At 31.0% G+C, this 15,629-nt stretch overlaps 2 protein-coding genes across 2 annotated transcripts; both read right to left on the reverse strand.

The window, feature by feature from the left end:
* Positions 1-266: 266 nt before the first annotated feature.
* On the reverse strand, positions 267-10,123 carry LOC135929026 (uncharacterized). The gene is made up of 9 exons (XM_065465519.1): positions 9,506-10,123; positions 8,045-9,268; positions 4,546-5,556; positions 4,302-4,395; positions 2,647-2,829; positions 1,947-2,045; positions 1,399-1,512; positions 1,099-1,299; positions 267-628 (listed from the first exon to the last, which is right to left on the reverse strand). Exons 1-9 carry the CDS (start codon positions 9,703-9,705, stop codon positions 455-457), a joined length of 3,300 nt encoding a protein of 1,099 aa, XP_065321591.1. The 5' UTR covers positions 9,706-10,123; the 3' UTR covers positions 267-454.
* On the reverse strand, positions 10,121-14,972 carry LOC135929027 (putative uncharacterized protein DDB_G0291812). The gene is made up of 3 exons (XM_065465520.1): positions 14,687-14,972; positions 14,042-14,484; positions 10,121-12,445 (listed from the first exon to the last, which is right to left on the reverse strand). Exons 1-3 carry the CDS (start codon positions 14,841-14,843, stop codon positions 10,121-10,123), a joined length of 2,925 nt encoding a protein of 974 aa, XP_065321592.1. The 5' UTR covers positions 14,844-14,972.
* Positions 14,973-15,629: the final 657 nt, after the last annotated feature.

A 15,629-nucleotide genomic window follows, 5' to 3' on the forward strand; every position in this document is an offset into this window, starting at 1 on the left:
AACCTAGAAAAAAATTATTAAACGAAGAAAATATTATATAAATATTTATTTGTTTTTAAGGTCTCAAAAATGATGCTAAATTATAAAATTTTCTTATATATTTTTTATTTAATAAAACAAATGTTTTTTTATATGATATCAAATGAATAGATTTGTTAAATTAAATCCATGAGTCAATTTCAAAATATATTTATAAAAATAAATTACAATCATTAAATATAGTAAAAACGGGTAATTTCACAATTTATAAACGATTTTGAATAAATAAATTACATTTGAATGGTGCCATAATTTTTATTTACATTATAAGGTTCTAGTGTGGAGAAAAAATAATCTGATTAAAACAAATTTATTCTTATATAATTTAGGCAGGAATGTTTTATCTTATTTTTAAATAAATAATATAAAATAGTTTTAGCGAATATATGCTGTTTACAAATAGCTGAAGAGATTTTTAAACATAAGTATTGCTATATTTCCTGATGATGCTTGACTGTGTATTCGTGAGTTTAGAGTTGTCCGAACCTCCCATGTGTCTTACCTTGACCAAATTTTGGTGAGCGTATATGAGAATTCCAATATCTTTATGACCGGCTTTAACTGCTATGGCGAGAGCTGTGCTACCGTCCTGTATCAATTGGAAATGGTATTTTTTGTTTTAAAGATGAGCATTAAAAAAATTTATACCAACATTTTATCAGCAAATTTCAACCGATTATTAATTATTTTCTCGCTTAGCCTTTAAAAAAAATTTCACCTTCTAACCTAATCGAATAACCCACCAAACAAAATAAGAGATCCCTACTCGTAAAGACATTTTTTAAAAAATCGACAGTTAAATTAACAACCAATCAATTCCTATTTTAAATATCCTGATTTCCATTCAGAGTTGATTATAAATTTGGAACCTAGATAAATATAGTGTCCTAGTTTCAAATATGGGTTTTGGTTTTTTTAAACTTTGAGCAGGTTACTAGAACCAATTACAAAATCCTGTAAATTTAAAAAGGCTTCTGGTTCCCATAAATTATAAAAGGGTAACAGGTTCTAGCTCCTAGATTTGTTCCGGTTCTACTAATTTTATATAGTCTTGCTTACATTATCTGCGATATCGGTATCAATCTCGGGATGAGATAGTAAAATCTTGGCCACTTCCGCGTGACCATGCTCAGCCGCGCACATGAGTGCAGTGCTACCATCGCTGTCTTTTATATTAGGATCGGCCCCGCATTCCAGAAAATTCCGGCACACGTCTTTACGATCGTGACTGGCCGCTAGCATTAAAGCAGTTTGGCCGTTCTTTGATAGGTTTTTTTATTAAAATATCAGATATTTCAAAAATATATAATTATAAATCTATATAAGAAGTAATTTGGTATATAAATAATACAAGCTAACCTGTTTGGCTTTAATGTTCAAGTCCCCTATTTGATAAAGTCGTTTTGCTACTTCAAGATAAAAGGGTTTTTCGTATTTAGCCAGAGCTGTTAGCATGATAGGTGTATAGCCAGCCTTCATATAATCAAAAAGTTAAATAAACGATATAAGCCTAGTCCTAACAAAAAAAATGAGAAATATAGTGTGCAATTTATTTCGCAAATATTTTTTCCCCAAATCTAAACCTATATTCTTAAAAAATATTCCATGTGCTAATAAAAATTAATCATTTTTTAAATTGTTAGCTAGGACATAGGCGGAACATTTCTAATTTTAAGAGACCTACAGGCCCTGCCCTAAGCCTAACCCGTATTTTAATTTTTTTGAATATAAGCAAATTTTTTTTAAATATCCGGCCCGGGCAATATATTTTAAACTGCCATTATTAGCTATAAAAATTAAAAATAAATATAATATATTTTTAAAAAATACGAGCCGGGTTTGGCCGAAGAAAATATTTTAAAAAAAAATCCAGGCCCGACCGAAATATTTTTTAAAAGCAGTTTTACATTATTGATGGCGTTTAGATCGCAAACTTTTGAGTCCAACAGTGTACTAACTATATCGAAGTTGCCGTAAGATATGGAATAATGAAGAGCGGTATTACCCTGCGATAAATGTAAATTTTCGGTTATATTAAAAAAAAAAATTCGCATTAATTTAAAAAAAAATTAATCAAAGAATTGTACACTAAATTATATGTTAGATCAGTCAGATCATACATTTTAATAAATATTTTTATAATTGAAAAATTAATTCGCAATATAGTGAATACGTGGTAGAGTATGGGTAAATATAGAGAGATCCGGTATTACACTAGGACATGAAGGAATCTTTAAAATTAAAACAATTTTATGGAGCGTTTTTTTTTAAAAAAATTTTTAATAAATAAATTTTGCCCTTTTACTGTAAATTTTTTAAATCAATTTGGCTTTAAATGGAGTTATTTCATAAATTCTTGCAATATAATAAATTAATAAGTTAACACAAAATGTCGCAGCAAGATTGTCTGAAATTGATAGCGTAAAAACTCTAATAATTATACAAATTGTAAAATATAAAACTGGAGAAATCAGATGAAAAATCAACGTGCACTATTAGTAAATAAAGATTCCTATAATACCAAATTCCTTGTTCGTTAACTCAAACGAAGGCAGAGGATTTCTCGTCCTCGCCTGGCATTTAAAAACAAAAACAAATATATCATACCATATCATCAACGCAGTTGACAACGAAAGTGAGCAGGTTTCGAGACAGGGATTCAAAATGGTCCAGGTGAAATTCAACGTGACCAGCTGATATGGCCAAATAATTATCATCCTCCATTTCATCGTGAGATTTGCTACCAATCAGGTCGAACCATTGACGAACTATAATCTTCTTCATCTTGTTCTAAAAAAAGAGTAAATTAATCTTTTGAAGGAGACACTTTTGGCTATAATCTTGATGACATTTTCATAAATGAAAGCATTAGCGTGTCGCGTTATGTTAATATGAAACTAGGGATGAAAAAAAGAAAAATTAAGATGTCAATGAGAAATGCTGATGTAACGAGAGCTAGTAATCGCCTTAATGATGATCCAATCGAAATTATAATTTAATGAATGAATGCTCAAAGAATACTTAACTTTTCGATTTCGTAAAAAATATTTTTAAAAAAATATAGCTATTTCAGGAAATAAGAGCCGAGTTCTGGACCTCAGGGCACATGTGATTAAAAAATATATAGTTTTTAGACATTGTGGTCAGTGAGATAATCACGTGACTGACTGTGAATATTTCCCGTAGCAAATCAATATCACTAATTGGCATTTAAAGATGTGGGAATATGGAGTATTTTTCGTTAATTTTACCCCTAGATAAAACAGTGTTCTTGGTCAGAGACAATTATAATTCGTAATCATGCGCGATATATACGTTGCGTGATTAATATCTTAGTTCATCCGCGTATTTATATTGCTATTATATAATAACTCAAAAATGCCTAGTCATATTACCAGAAATGAATAAGAAAGTTATTCTAGACATACTAGAATACATTTTTAAAAAATGATTGTGGCTATTTACCAACTTAAAATAATTTAGTTAATAAATATTTTTTAATAAAAAAATTTCAAGAATCTGATTTTGCCGAAAATGTATTCATGTAAGAATATCTGCTCTCTAAATTTAAAATAATTTTGAAAATAGTGAGGATTAGTTACTGAGGTTATGACGTGTGTCAACAAACCCAATACTGTCGTGTTCGATTTTCAGTTCAATCTGATGACATACACATAGAGCCCTCCCCCACTCAGTGGCAACTTTCAGTTATTAATATAATTTCATTGGCGGGATAGGTTCCACCAGAGTTTGAGAAAAAGTCTTAAGATTTTTTTTGAAGAAAAGAAATTTTACATATAAATGACAAAATCTTTTTTTTTTAAAAAAAAAAATTCCTCATAATAAGTAAATCTTTTGTAATTTTCATGCATAAAAACCTTCAAGATGAAATCAAAAAATCTTCAAAGAATTTTTTTTTCAAACTCTGGTTCCACGTCCGTCTAATATTTTAGTTTCAGAAGAATAAAATATCTAGGCAACTTTATCTGAACACATAGGTTAGGGTTAGTTTATATATTTTAATCGTTTATATTCTCCCAAAAACGGATTATTTAAGCTATGTTTATTTATTCACATTTTGGGGAAAAACGATGTTTGGAAATGGCTTTTAAGCAAGCTTTTTCTAAAAATCAATATGACTATTTTCCGACTCAATGAATTTATACCAATTTAAAAAAAGCATGGAATTTTATAATGTAAAATATTCGAGTTTGGATATATAATTAAATAAATCTTTTTTTTAAAAAAAGATATTAATTTACTATAGTATTTTCGGTGTGCCTAGATTCATCCTTTTTTAGGAATGATTCGTTGACTATTTTGAGAGCTTTATCGAAATCAGGATCAATTGTGTATCTTTAAAAAAATATATAATTATATATTTATTAACATCTTTTGATAGGATGGACATTATGAATTATAATAATATTCTTTCTTTAATACAGTTTAATTATAGTATATTACATAAATAAATCAAACACTGCAACATAATTAAACTAATATCACTTTTCAGCTGGATCTTCCATTATAGGTTCGTAGTAGAGTAAATTATTAACCGAAGATATTCCGTAAACCCCGGGCCCATTTAATTTGTTGCCATTATTTAGGGAAGAATTTTCAAATCTGCCATGTGTTTTACCCCCTTTATTAGATGTGAAAGAAGGTATCCACCTAGGATTATTATTGTTGTTCGTGGGACTTCGCGATTTATTATTTGATGCAGTGAGAATTATCCTATTAGTAGCCACATCGTAATGACCTTCTTCGGTAGCTGTAGCGTCATCTTCGTCCGAATCATCTAAATGCTTAGATGGCTGGGGGCGTATCTTATGGCCATTTAGAATTTCGTTAGAAGTTGAGTTGTGACTCACGCAATTGTCCTTCGTAAAATTTTTAATGTCGTAAGGTGACTCGTCGAAGTTATTGAGTGGGTTGTATTCTATCCTAACCCCGTCTTTGTAATCTAGATCGTCTTTGGAGCGGAAAATGACGTTTGTAGCAGAAGGAGGCAAGGGGGATGCTGTTTTAAGGTCCCTGGCCATTTTTCTCCTATAATTTTGAAGGGAATAACGAAATTTTCCGAACATGTCCCTGTTCTCAATTGTTGGGTTGTTTGATTCCCGTTTGAAATCGTTGTTTATCACAGGCATGCTTGTTATGGGCAGATTGGAGCTTATATGAGTTGATATGATAACATTGGATTGAATAGATTTGACAGCTTCTTCTTTTATCAAAATTATTTCGGTTTGTTTTTCCGGTGAGATTAAAGACGTAGGTGGACTAGTAATTTTTGAGTTCCTATCCTTTAACGCGATATCAGGATTTGTGCGAGAACGTACAGTATAATTTTGCTTGATTTCATCGCTTTCAACGCAAGACGAATTGAAAGCAGAATTATTATCCTGCGAAGACAGCTGTTTGGCGTTGTCGTTGATTCTATTCGACGGAATAATAGCGGCGGCAGTTCTGCTCCTTTTAAGCCTGAAGGAAGCTCGCTTAGTGGTCAACTTGTTTATGCTTTAATTGGGTAAAAAAAAAATAATAATAAGAATAAAACATTTATGTGAAAGGTTTCATGGCAAAATTTTTTCTATTAAAAATAATTAATTTAAAGCAAGAAAAAAAAATGTAAAATATATGCGTACACACAAAAAAAAATAAGGTAAATAAATACGGGTACAATGAATGCATTAATAATAATAAAAAAAATTATGGGAAAAAGGTATAATAGGTGTGACAATTAAGATACCACGCTACATGTGGTGGCAATTAAAAAATATATTATAAATTTATAAATTCGTCAAAACATACGTTGAAAGCCATTATAAAAGGTACATAGCATTTTAACAAAAGAATATGGGTATCATAAAGAAAATATTTTTTCCCCCAATTATTAATAAAAAAATTAATAATCAATTTATCACCATTTGCAAATAATACAAATTATCAAAAAAAAAAAAATTTTATAACAATAAAAAAACCGCATGATATTATAATAATTTATCCTGAGAATAATGCTAAGGGCGGCACAAATTTTCGTTATAAGAAAAATGTATTTTTTTTTGTGGAACGAAAATTTGGTTTTAAATATAATCACGATCAGTCAAAAATGGGTTGATTAATTACACCATAGTAAGACAACAAAAAAAAGATTTTAATAATTTGAAGGAAATTTTAAAGAAGATACAAATTTCAAGCATTTTATCGAAATCCCCTGATATCTTTTTACCTTTGCAACAAAACTATTTATCGACAACGGTTGTACCCAGCACAAATTTGAATAACTTTAGTATAAATTTACTTTAAAAAATAATTAAATCGTACTTTTTTGTTATTGAAAATAAAAATATTTGTTATGCAAAAAAATAACGAATAAAGTGCTGAGAGAAAAATATTTAATTTTTTTAAAAAAAAATCTAAAAAATTTAGGTTCATACATTTAAAATTTTGATTTTTAGACATAAAATAAGCCGATTTAAACATTGAAAACCCGGTTTTTTTAAAAATAGTAATTTAGAAAAAAAAGATATGTTATATCGTCGATATATAATTTAATTTTTTATTAATAATTTATGAAATTTATTTAACATTTTTGGGTAGCCGACCACTCCTATCGGTTAAAATTGAAAGTATTCGCCAATAACGATATTGACGGATAGGTTAAGTATCGGTGCATCTTTTTTTGAAAAGAACCGAATCCCGGATAGTGATCTTCATTATTAGCCAAAAAATATATATTTCAATGTTCCATTATTAATCAAAATTTTGAATTGGGGCATGTTTAATTAAATTTGTTTCTTGGTAAGAAACCATGTTTTATTTAGAGGGTACAAAACTAGTCTGAAATTTTTTTTTTAGAATAGGGTCGGATCATTATTACATTCTATGATGGATTTAAGGGGGGGGGTCTCCGATGTGTATATCTCCATTAGCTTTCCTCCAGGAAAAAATAATTATTTGACCAAATATATATTGGAATATATTTTATTTTGCAAAGTATCTATCTAAACTTGTATTATTATTATAAATTTGTAGTGTAGTGCATTATTTTTCAAATCAAAATAAGTTTAAAATGATATTTTGTAAAGGTAAAATACTCCAAAATCTTATCTCATTTATAGGACATCGCCATACAAAAGCGATCCAGTGTTTGAGATAATTTTATAAGATAGCAAGTCAAAAATCAAGCGTTGCAGAATGGCGTTTTAAACATTTTGAATACTTCAAGCTTTTGCAAATTAAATTTTTTTATCATTCTGCTTACTAATTGCATTAGCACTAAATTATTATCATGTACTTCAAGCGACTATATATAAATTTTTTTATAATGATTAAAAAACGCTCTGGTATGGCCTTACGCTGCATTTTTTAAGCTTTGCATAATTAATGCTACCAAAATTACAGCTGATTCTTCACAGCGATAATTTAATAGATAATACGAAAATAGAAATAATTATTTACATAATATACCTTTTTATCGAGTTCGCTTATTTTTATAATCGTATCGCATATTTTTTATCAACGCATTGCAACATGTTTTTCATATTTTTATCATAGCGTTATCATCATAACGACCCATATTTATAAATATATATCTATTTATTGGCTTTATTTTGTAATAATGTTGCGTTCAAAATGCGCTTACTATAAATGCGGCCTTAGTTACTTTATAAGAGACATTTAAAATATATTGATTTTGAAATTTCATAAAATATAACTCTGAAATTATAATAAACGCCTTCGGAAATTAACACTCTCGAAATTATAATAAACGCCTTCGGAAATTAACACTCTCGAAATCACAGCTGATTCTTCACATCGATAATATTTTTTTAAATATACATCGCAACATATGTTTTTTAAATTTTATCATAGCGCTGTCATCATTACGCTCCATATTTGTTTGATTTTGAAAATAACGCAGCCTTAAATACCGCACCGCTTGACCAAGCGTTTAATGTAAATTCCCCCTCTCACAAAATAATATAGAATTATAAATGCCTACATCTCTTCGATTCGCTCTTTTGACAAGAAGGCTTCGATTCGCGCGGAGTGGCAATCGTCATATCCGTTCGTGTCTATCCTATCCCGATCAATATTCGCACACATTTCGCTAACGGTGTCCGGAATAGAAATCAGGTCATCAGGTCTTGCCAGATTCTTAATCAAAAATCCGTCCGATTTTATAGAAGACGAAGGCGATAATAAGGTTCTGGGAATTATTCTATTAGCCGATGGGATCGTTGCATCTTCGTGATAATCGGGATAATTATTGTTCGCGATTACCACTTTTAGCGGGGACGATGATTGGCACGAAGAATGATCCGGTAGTGATTTATGGGTTAGATTATGAATATCGGGTATACACGATCTTACCGTAGAAATATTCGGGGAAGGTTGAGATGATGCTAAATTATTCGGATCTGTCCGGTTTAATATTAAATGTTTCTCATCGGGTTTTAAAGTACTTTGATTTGTATGGCTATTGTCGCCTATATGTAATGTGGGGTTCTGGGGAGACGTTTTAACATTGATATTTTTATTAACACTTATCAAAGGAAGGGAACTCTTTAAAGTGGAAGCGGGTAAAGTAATGTTAACTTTACGTTCCGCCAGCGTCTTAGCGGCATCTCGTATCATAGAATCGCAAAGGGGGCATAGACACATATTTCCAGCCTTAGAATATAAGCGATAAGTTTCCACGAAAGAGTTTAAGAGTTGACTGGTTGGCGGGGCCAGAGATGCGGCCTTGGGTGTGGAAGGAAGGGAATCGACGTGATCAAAAGGTTTTTGTGCGCTACTGTCGGTATTATTCTCCAGGAATGATGTATCCGTGTTAGACATTTTCGGAGATCCAAGAGTTTCAGGTATCAAAAGGCATTCGATTGCCATATCCCTTTTTTCTTTAGAAAAGATATCCATTTTCCCCGTATTCGTCGAATTATCGCAAGTGATGGGTATGGAAGGTTCGTCGGGTACGGGTGTATTTTTTGGCGGCAATTCGTTGCACATAATGCAAAATGGATGGTTGATGGAAAGACTTCCCCCGGTTCCGACATCTATCTTTAGCGTGGGTAGAGGCTGAGGAGGAATTAGCGGTAATGTGTTCGTACTTTGATCAACTAGATATAGAGACGCAGTAAAAAACGGGTTGGTTGAATTAAAAGCCGCTTTATTGGATAAGGCTGAGTTAGGAAAGATTTTTTCGTTTTCACAACGGTCTTTGAATCTTGTAAAGTATAATATCATTTTTATTTAAAGATTATTAAAAAAGTTTATATATCGGGCCGTATATTTTAAAAACAAATATTTTAAATAGCCATTATTAGCTATAAGAAATAAAAAATAAATATAATATATTTTTAAAAATCCGGGCCGGGCCTAAAAATGGTACCTCTACAGGTCTCTGATATTTATTATCACTTCGAGAGAAAAAAAACAGATTATAAATATATAATAAATGTACTTGTCATTCGCGTGTTTTTGGCTTGAGCTATTTGGAGATACCATTTTAATAGATTGATTTTCTTGGGGCGGCAAATATTTTCTGGCTAAATCATCCTCGTTACGATGTTCCACGATATCGATATTCGGCAAATTTATGATGGATAGCGTATTCGTTAAGGTGTTGGAATGGAGGGAAGGCATATTTTTGCGAGATAGCATGTAGGTTTGAGTATTCGAATGACATTGCCCAAAGGCTATTCCGCATTCTAGATTTTTGTTAAAATCTTTTTCGACATCGCTCGAAATTTTATCGAAATTTAGGAGATCCGTTGGTACATTATTGAGAGAGGTCAGATTGATTTTGGAAGCGCTAATGATTTTAGGGGAATTATCGACGGTGGAGAGTATACCATTACCTAAAGTCGTTATAATTGGTACCGACAGATTCGCGTAAATTGAGCAGTAAGTTAAAATTGTTTCGGTGATTGCTGTTGATATGGGCGTTGATTTTGTTTGATCTATTCGTAAAATCAAATTATCGCTTACTTTTATCGCTTCATCAATTTTTTTGGAGGAAGTAAAGGGCTTAAGTTGAACCCCGAAAGGACTGGGTTTTAATTCCAAAAGGCCGATGTTATCTAAATGAGGATTTCCTGCTCTGCAAACGATTCTTCAGCTCTAAAAGAAGTTGGCACGAATTATTATTTTTTTCGGCGTCTTTTATCGCGGAAACGGTATTTTTAGGTGGACCTATGCAATTCTTTCCGTTGACACTTTTAGGTGGCGATGTGATAAGGGGTTCAGCAAAAAATTTGGTCCTTGCGTTTCTTGCGCCGCTATTTTTTGTTTTGTTAAATGAAAACGTTTCGATTTGCTTCTGAAAACTGAGTTCTTCCGTATTGGATGGATCAGGGTGAATTAACGAGGTCTCTGCGTTTTCGCATGATTTATCAAGAATTTGAAAGTCTGCCGAGTTTTTGGTATGAATGATGGCGTCAATAGGATCCTTCGAATGAATGGGAGTTACGTGATTCTGTTTGATTATGGCGTCAGGGCGATTTCCTGATATATCGCTGGCGGTATGATTGGATTTGGGGAATATTTTAACTTCATCGAATTCGGTGATAAATTTAAGAGATTTTTCTCTGGGAATGGGAATGATGGTTACCGTACCGTTAATACTTTGATAATTAGTGTTCATCGTATTGTTTTGATAATCCTCTATGGGAACCGCTTTATTGGCAATCATTAGGCTTTCATGTTCATCTTTAAGTTTATAATCGATATCTTTCTTTGAACAAGCAAATTCAGGTGTGTCAAGCATAGATTGTTCTAATTTTGGATCGCATTCATGGTTAGCGCTGTCTTCTGAATGTGCCATAAAGTGATTGGCATAAAAATCGGTATAATTTTTGCCTTCCTTATCAAAAGATTGGCATAATTTTTTTTTTGATTCACTTAAGAGGTCAGATAAATCCATAGGAAAATCAAATTTAGAGGGTGCAAGAACGCATTCATTATCCTGAAAATTGGGTTGGGTAACGTTGCCATTCAAGTGTGCGTAAAATGAGGGGTTCTTGGAAGAATCACTTGAAACAAAATCTGTTACATTTTTAGCATATTTCTGGTTCGGACTAGATTGATTTGTGTTCCCGTTATCTTTGTAATTATTGGTTCCCATATTTAATTTCAAAACATTTTGCCTTGCTTCCACTCTCCTAGAGGTTTTCAAATTATGAGGTACGAGCAAATTTTCATCCTTATCATCCTTCATGTCATGGTTTTTATTACAATTAAATACTTTGTCACTGTGACAATTATCAGAGGCGCCTTTGTTATAAGTTGAATCTTTAGAATCCGGCGTATTTATTTGACAATGATGTTCCTTTAGGCTATATGATTTGTGCCGACAATTAAGGCAAGTTTTAAAATCATTATTAACCCCGCGTTTACACTCCCCATTAAGGCGCCTTAAGCTGGTATGGTCATCGCGTATGTAATTTTTTTTCCTGTCGCCATTGTAGCCTAAATAATCGTTTCTGTGTCCTTCACAACCGTCCAAAGGTTTTTTCTCACTGCATTTGTAAAGTTTTCCGTCGCTATCTAACCCTTCTCCTTCGACTATGAGTCTCCAGTGTCGATTAGAATATGCGCCGGAAGTTACTACCCCGTTGGATTTGTACGGAACTTTGAGGGTGTTATCATATCTAGGAATTTCCTGGTCAGACAATAAATCGATGGCGCGTTTATTGCGGTCATAACCTGTACAATCGGAGAATTTTCTGAGCCTAATAAAACTCTTCGTTTCGAAATCATTAACGTGACCATTGTTTGAATCTGGTATTGGGTCGCTAAATTTTTTTGACTTAGCCAAATTGGGTGGTAAATCAGTCAATCGAGGACCATTGCTTTTGTCTTCGTAGTTTTGGGCGGCGTTGGAATTGGAAGAATACGAATATTCCGAAGCGTTGCGTTCGAAATCAACGAATGCGTTTTCTAGGGAGTCCCTGTTACGATGATGCGATGGCAATTTCAAATGTTCGTCATCGCAGGGATCCGTTTGAGAATTCATGTAGCGAGTAATCAGCGGGAGTTTGGAATAGCAATTCGAGTGATGAATATTATTATTTATCTCCTGTCTATCATTATTGCTATTCCGCATATTATTATCTAAATTATTTTTTTGACTCTTAAGATTTCGGTTATTAACTTTCCGTTGTTCGTATAAGTCCCCGTATTCGGGGGATACGGAAGAATAAATCGGAGAAATTACGGTGTGGCAGGAGGGTAAATGAGAAATCGGAGAGGAGCGTGACGGAAAGAAGTCAGATATGGCCGAGGAAAATGTCTGATTAGGGGATAGCGGAGAATCGATATCGTCGGTATTGATATTGACGCGATATTGGTAGTGTTGCACGGGCGAAGAGGGAAAGTGTGATTGAGTTCCAACCGTGTGAATCTATTAAATTATCGATAAATGTTTATTATAATTTTTTTTTTAATGTTTCGTAATTTTTATGTGTAATTATAATTTAATTCAAAAATATTGAAATATATATTAAAAAAATAGCTTCGAGAAAGTAAAATGCTAAAAAAAATTAAAATAAAGCTTAATAATTTTCAAAATTGAATTCGTTATTTTTGACAACTCAATTTATGTATTAATTTCATTCAAGTGTAATATCATTATGATAGTCAGTGTCATCCTAAACTTGAAATATATCATTTCTAATTTTGCAAAACGCCATTTTATTTTCAATTTTAAAATGAGTGATAAATCATAGCCTGGTATCGGTTCGGAACAAGAGTTTCCAAATAAATGCTTCGATAAATAAAGAGCAGGCGATCACTCCGAACCTACAAGTAAGTCTACTTTAAGATTTATTCACGCTATATTAAGACAAACTCTGCTTAGAGCAGAATAATAATTTTAAAAAATTTATAATATGGGGTTAAAAAAAACTACATTTGAAAATAATTAGGCCATATTGTGGCCAATGCCAATGAAGCAAAATTTGCCATTCATTCCCGGAAAAAAAATGTACCTATAAAAAAATAAATACCTTAACCTAAAAAGTAAACGTAAATTTTTTTAAACTAAAATTTAAATAGGCCTATAAAAATGAATCAAATAAGTGGATTATTGGTATGGGCGTGAATGATAAAATGAACAATTAAATCTTACAAATTTACAAATAGTAGTAAAACTACATTCTAGCTCTTTATAAATATTGTTCTTAATTCCGAATAGAACATTCGAGCAGTTAGGCTTTCTATTATTCTTATAGATTATTTCATAGGATGACCTTTAATAGCTAAAGGTGTACCTTTTTGTATTTTATTTACTAAGTATCACATTCTATTCAGAGAGCTATTTAGAATTTTTTTTAAAAAAAAATGATAGCGCTGATTAGATAAACTACGCAATAATGACCATTCTATTCGAAAAATATTTATATGCAATAAAGAGGGGAAAAAATCTTGGGGGGGGGGGGGGTAGGGGGGAGGCAAAAGGAATGATAAAAGTAATAATGGATTAGTAGTAGGTTCTATGTTATAAATTTAATTGAAATAATTATCTTTAAATGGTCTAAAACAGACGGAAAAAAACACGATTAATAATATATATGGAGATATAGTTTTAAAAAAAATAAAAAAAAATTTCAACCTATTTATTGTATTTTTACAAATAATTTGTTTTAGGTCTAGTGAGAGTTTTTTTTATAATAGTAAATTACATTTAAAAAAAAGTAAGGTGTTCGATACAGAATTTTTGAGACCGACCAGATAAGATATCGAGGTAATATCAGCCATCATCCGTTATTTTTTTCACTAAACATAAAAAAAATGTTTACATGGAGTAAAAAGAATAACTAAACATATATATTTTTCTAAATTACCTATGTATGATATAATTATTAACAATGATAATCAAAAATAGACATTTTTTTCTATTGGCCATTTTGATCAATTTAAAAATATAGTCCATTACCCGAAATTGGTCAAAAAATAATTATGAATGATAGAACTTTAGTAATGAAAAAAAAATGTTTACTTTTTTGTAATGAGGAACGCTGTCTTGAGATTCTAGCGAATGCCGTGGATCGCTATAAATTTCCTCGTACACATCTTTGTCATAATATCCGCAGTCGCTTTTAGGGTAATCGTTATCGTCTGCATTGATATCGGCTTTATGAAGTTCGTATCTAGAGGCAGGATGAATGCGATTCGATAAATAAATATCGTGTTTGGAGGGTAAACTTTTGCGGGCAGGAATTAATAAGGTTCCACGAATATTGTAATTTTCATGAAATTCGTCATCGGAATCTGTCCTATTAGTGTTAGCGTTCGTTTTCGTATAATTTTGTTGCTCAGAGGCCGCTCTGACGGATATCTTACTAGTATTATTTTGAAAGAGCAAGGATTTGTGAGGAAGGGTAAAACTTTTTCTCGCCGGAATTTTTGGGGGAATAAATTGATTTCGTTTTAATGGTAAATCTGAAAAGATTTTTTTAAAAAAATGAGATGATAGGATTTATAATGAGTGAAAATCGACAATCAGGGCTGAGATCGTTCCACAATTAGTTTCAAAACTTGATTTGTAGGCCTTTTTTTAAAAAAAAAAAATTCGGTTTGTTAAATGATTTGATCCTGGATCGTCGATTCTCACTATAATATTATAAATTTATTTTTGATTTACCAGATTCGGCTATTCTGATCATCATGGGTGATTTAATTCCTCTCAACTGCGATCGATAATATTTTTCGGGTTTAAAGAATCCGTTTCCCCGATTTTTTAATAATGACGCGTCGCTTGGATTCATATCGTTGTAAGCCCTATTTTTATCGATGACCATTATTGATCAGAAATTTTATAGAGATCTTTTATTTAAAAAAAAAATTCTTTTCATTTTTTTGGTTTTAATTTTAAAAAGTTTAAAAAACTCATCAATTTGTTTTTAAAAAAATTAAAAAAGTGTCATGGAAATACATTAAAAACCACAAAACGTGATGATTTTAGATTTCTTTATAAAATTTCAGCAAAAAGAACTTTAATTTTTTTTTTAATGTGGATAACACATTTTATTGGTTTACGAAGAAATTTATCGTCTGCATAAAATTTTTTCTCTCCCTAATTTGAATAAAAATTTGGAAGTACTGGATGATGTGTGTGACAAGGAATAATGTTCATATTGATTATATGGCTCAGGTCTGTAAAAAAAAGGTAAATATTTTATTTAATAAAAAATATTAAAGCAAATTATCTAAAAGTAAAAAGGGTGGAGTCAAAGAGATAAAATATTCTTTTTTGTAATCATATCACAACAAGCTTAAGAAGTCGCATTAAAAGTTTCGAGTTAATCACCTATATAAAAAAAAAATATTCCATGAAAGTTATATTTTTTTTTCTTCCTTCTTCTTATTATTATTACTATATCTTTTACATTAAATAAAATTCAATAAAAAAAAAATAAAAAATTAATAAAGTTTGAATAAAATTTGTAAGTTTAAATATTTTTATCATGATATTAAATAAATTAATTTTCGTGCAAATCATTGCATAACATAATGATTTTAAAAAAAAAATTTCCCATGTAATAAATTTTATTTATTAATTACCTTACTCTTATTTTTTTTTACTA

Source organism: Gordionus sp. m RMFG-2023, chromosome 4 (assembly GCF_954871325.1).
Source record: "Gordionus sp. m RMFG-2023 chromosome 4, tfGorSpeb1-WG-v2, whole genome shotgun sequence".
NCBI lineage: Eukaryota > Metazoa > Nematomorpha > Gordioida > Chordodea > Parachordodidae > Gordionus > Gordionus sp. m RMFG-2023.

Excerpts from the sequence above, each read along its gene's own strand:
- LOC135929026 (XM_065465519.1), bottom strand. The coding sequence starts at position 9,705 with ATGCTATCTCGCAAAAATATGCCTTCCCTCCATTCCAACACCTTAACG. Across the intron at positions 1,513-1,946 it reads ATCTAAACGCCATCAATAAT|GCTGGCTATACACCTATCAT; the intron begins GTAAAACTGCTT and ends GATTATATGAAG. Across the intron at positions 629-1,098 it reads ATACCGATATCGCAGATAAT|GACGGTAGCACAGCTCTCGC; the intron begins GTAAGCAAGACT and ends CAATTGATACAG.
- LOC135929027 (XM_065465520.1), bottom strand. The coding sequence starts at position 14,843 with ATGGTCATCGATAAAAATAGGGCTTACAACGATATGAATCCAAGCGAC. Across the intron at positions 14,485-14,686 it reads GATCAGAATAGCCGAATCTG|ATTTACCATTAAAACGAAAT; the intron begins GTAAATCAAAAA and ends AAATCTTTTCAG. Across the intron at positions 12,446-14,041 it reads GCGTTCCTCATTACAAAAAA|ATTCACACGGTTGGAACTCA; the intron begins GTAAACATTTTT and ends ATAATTTAATAG.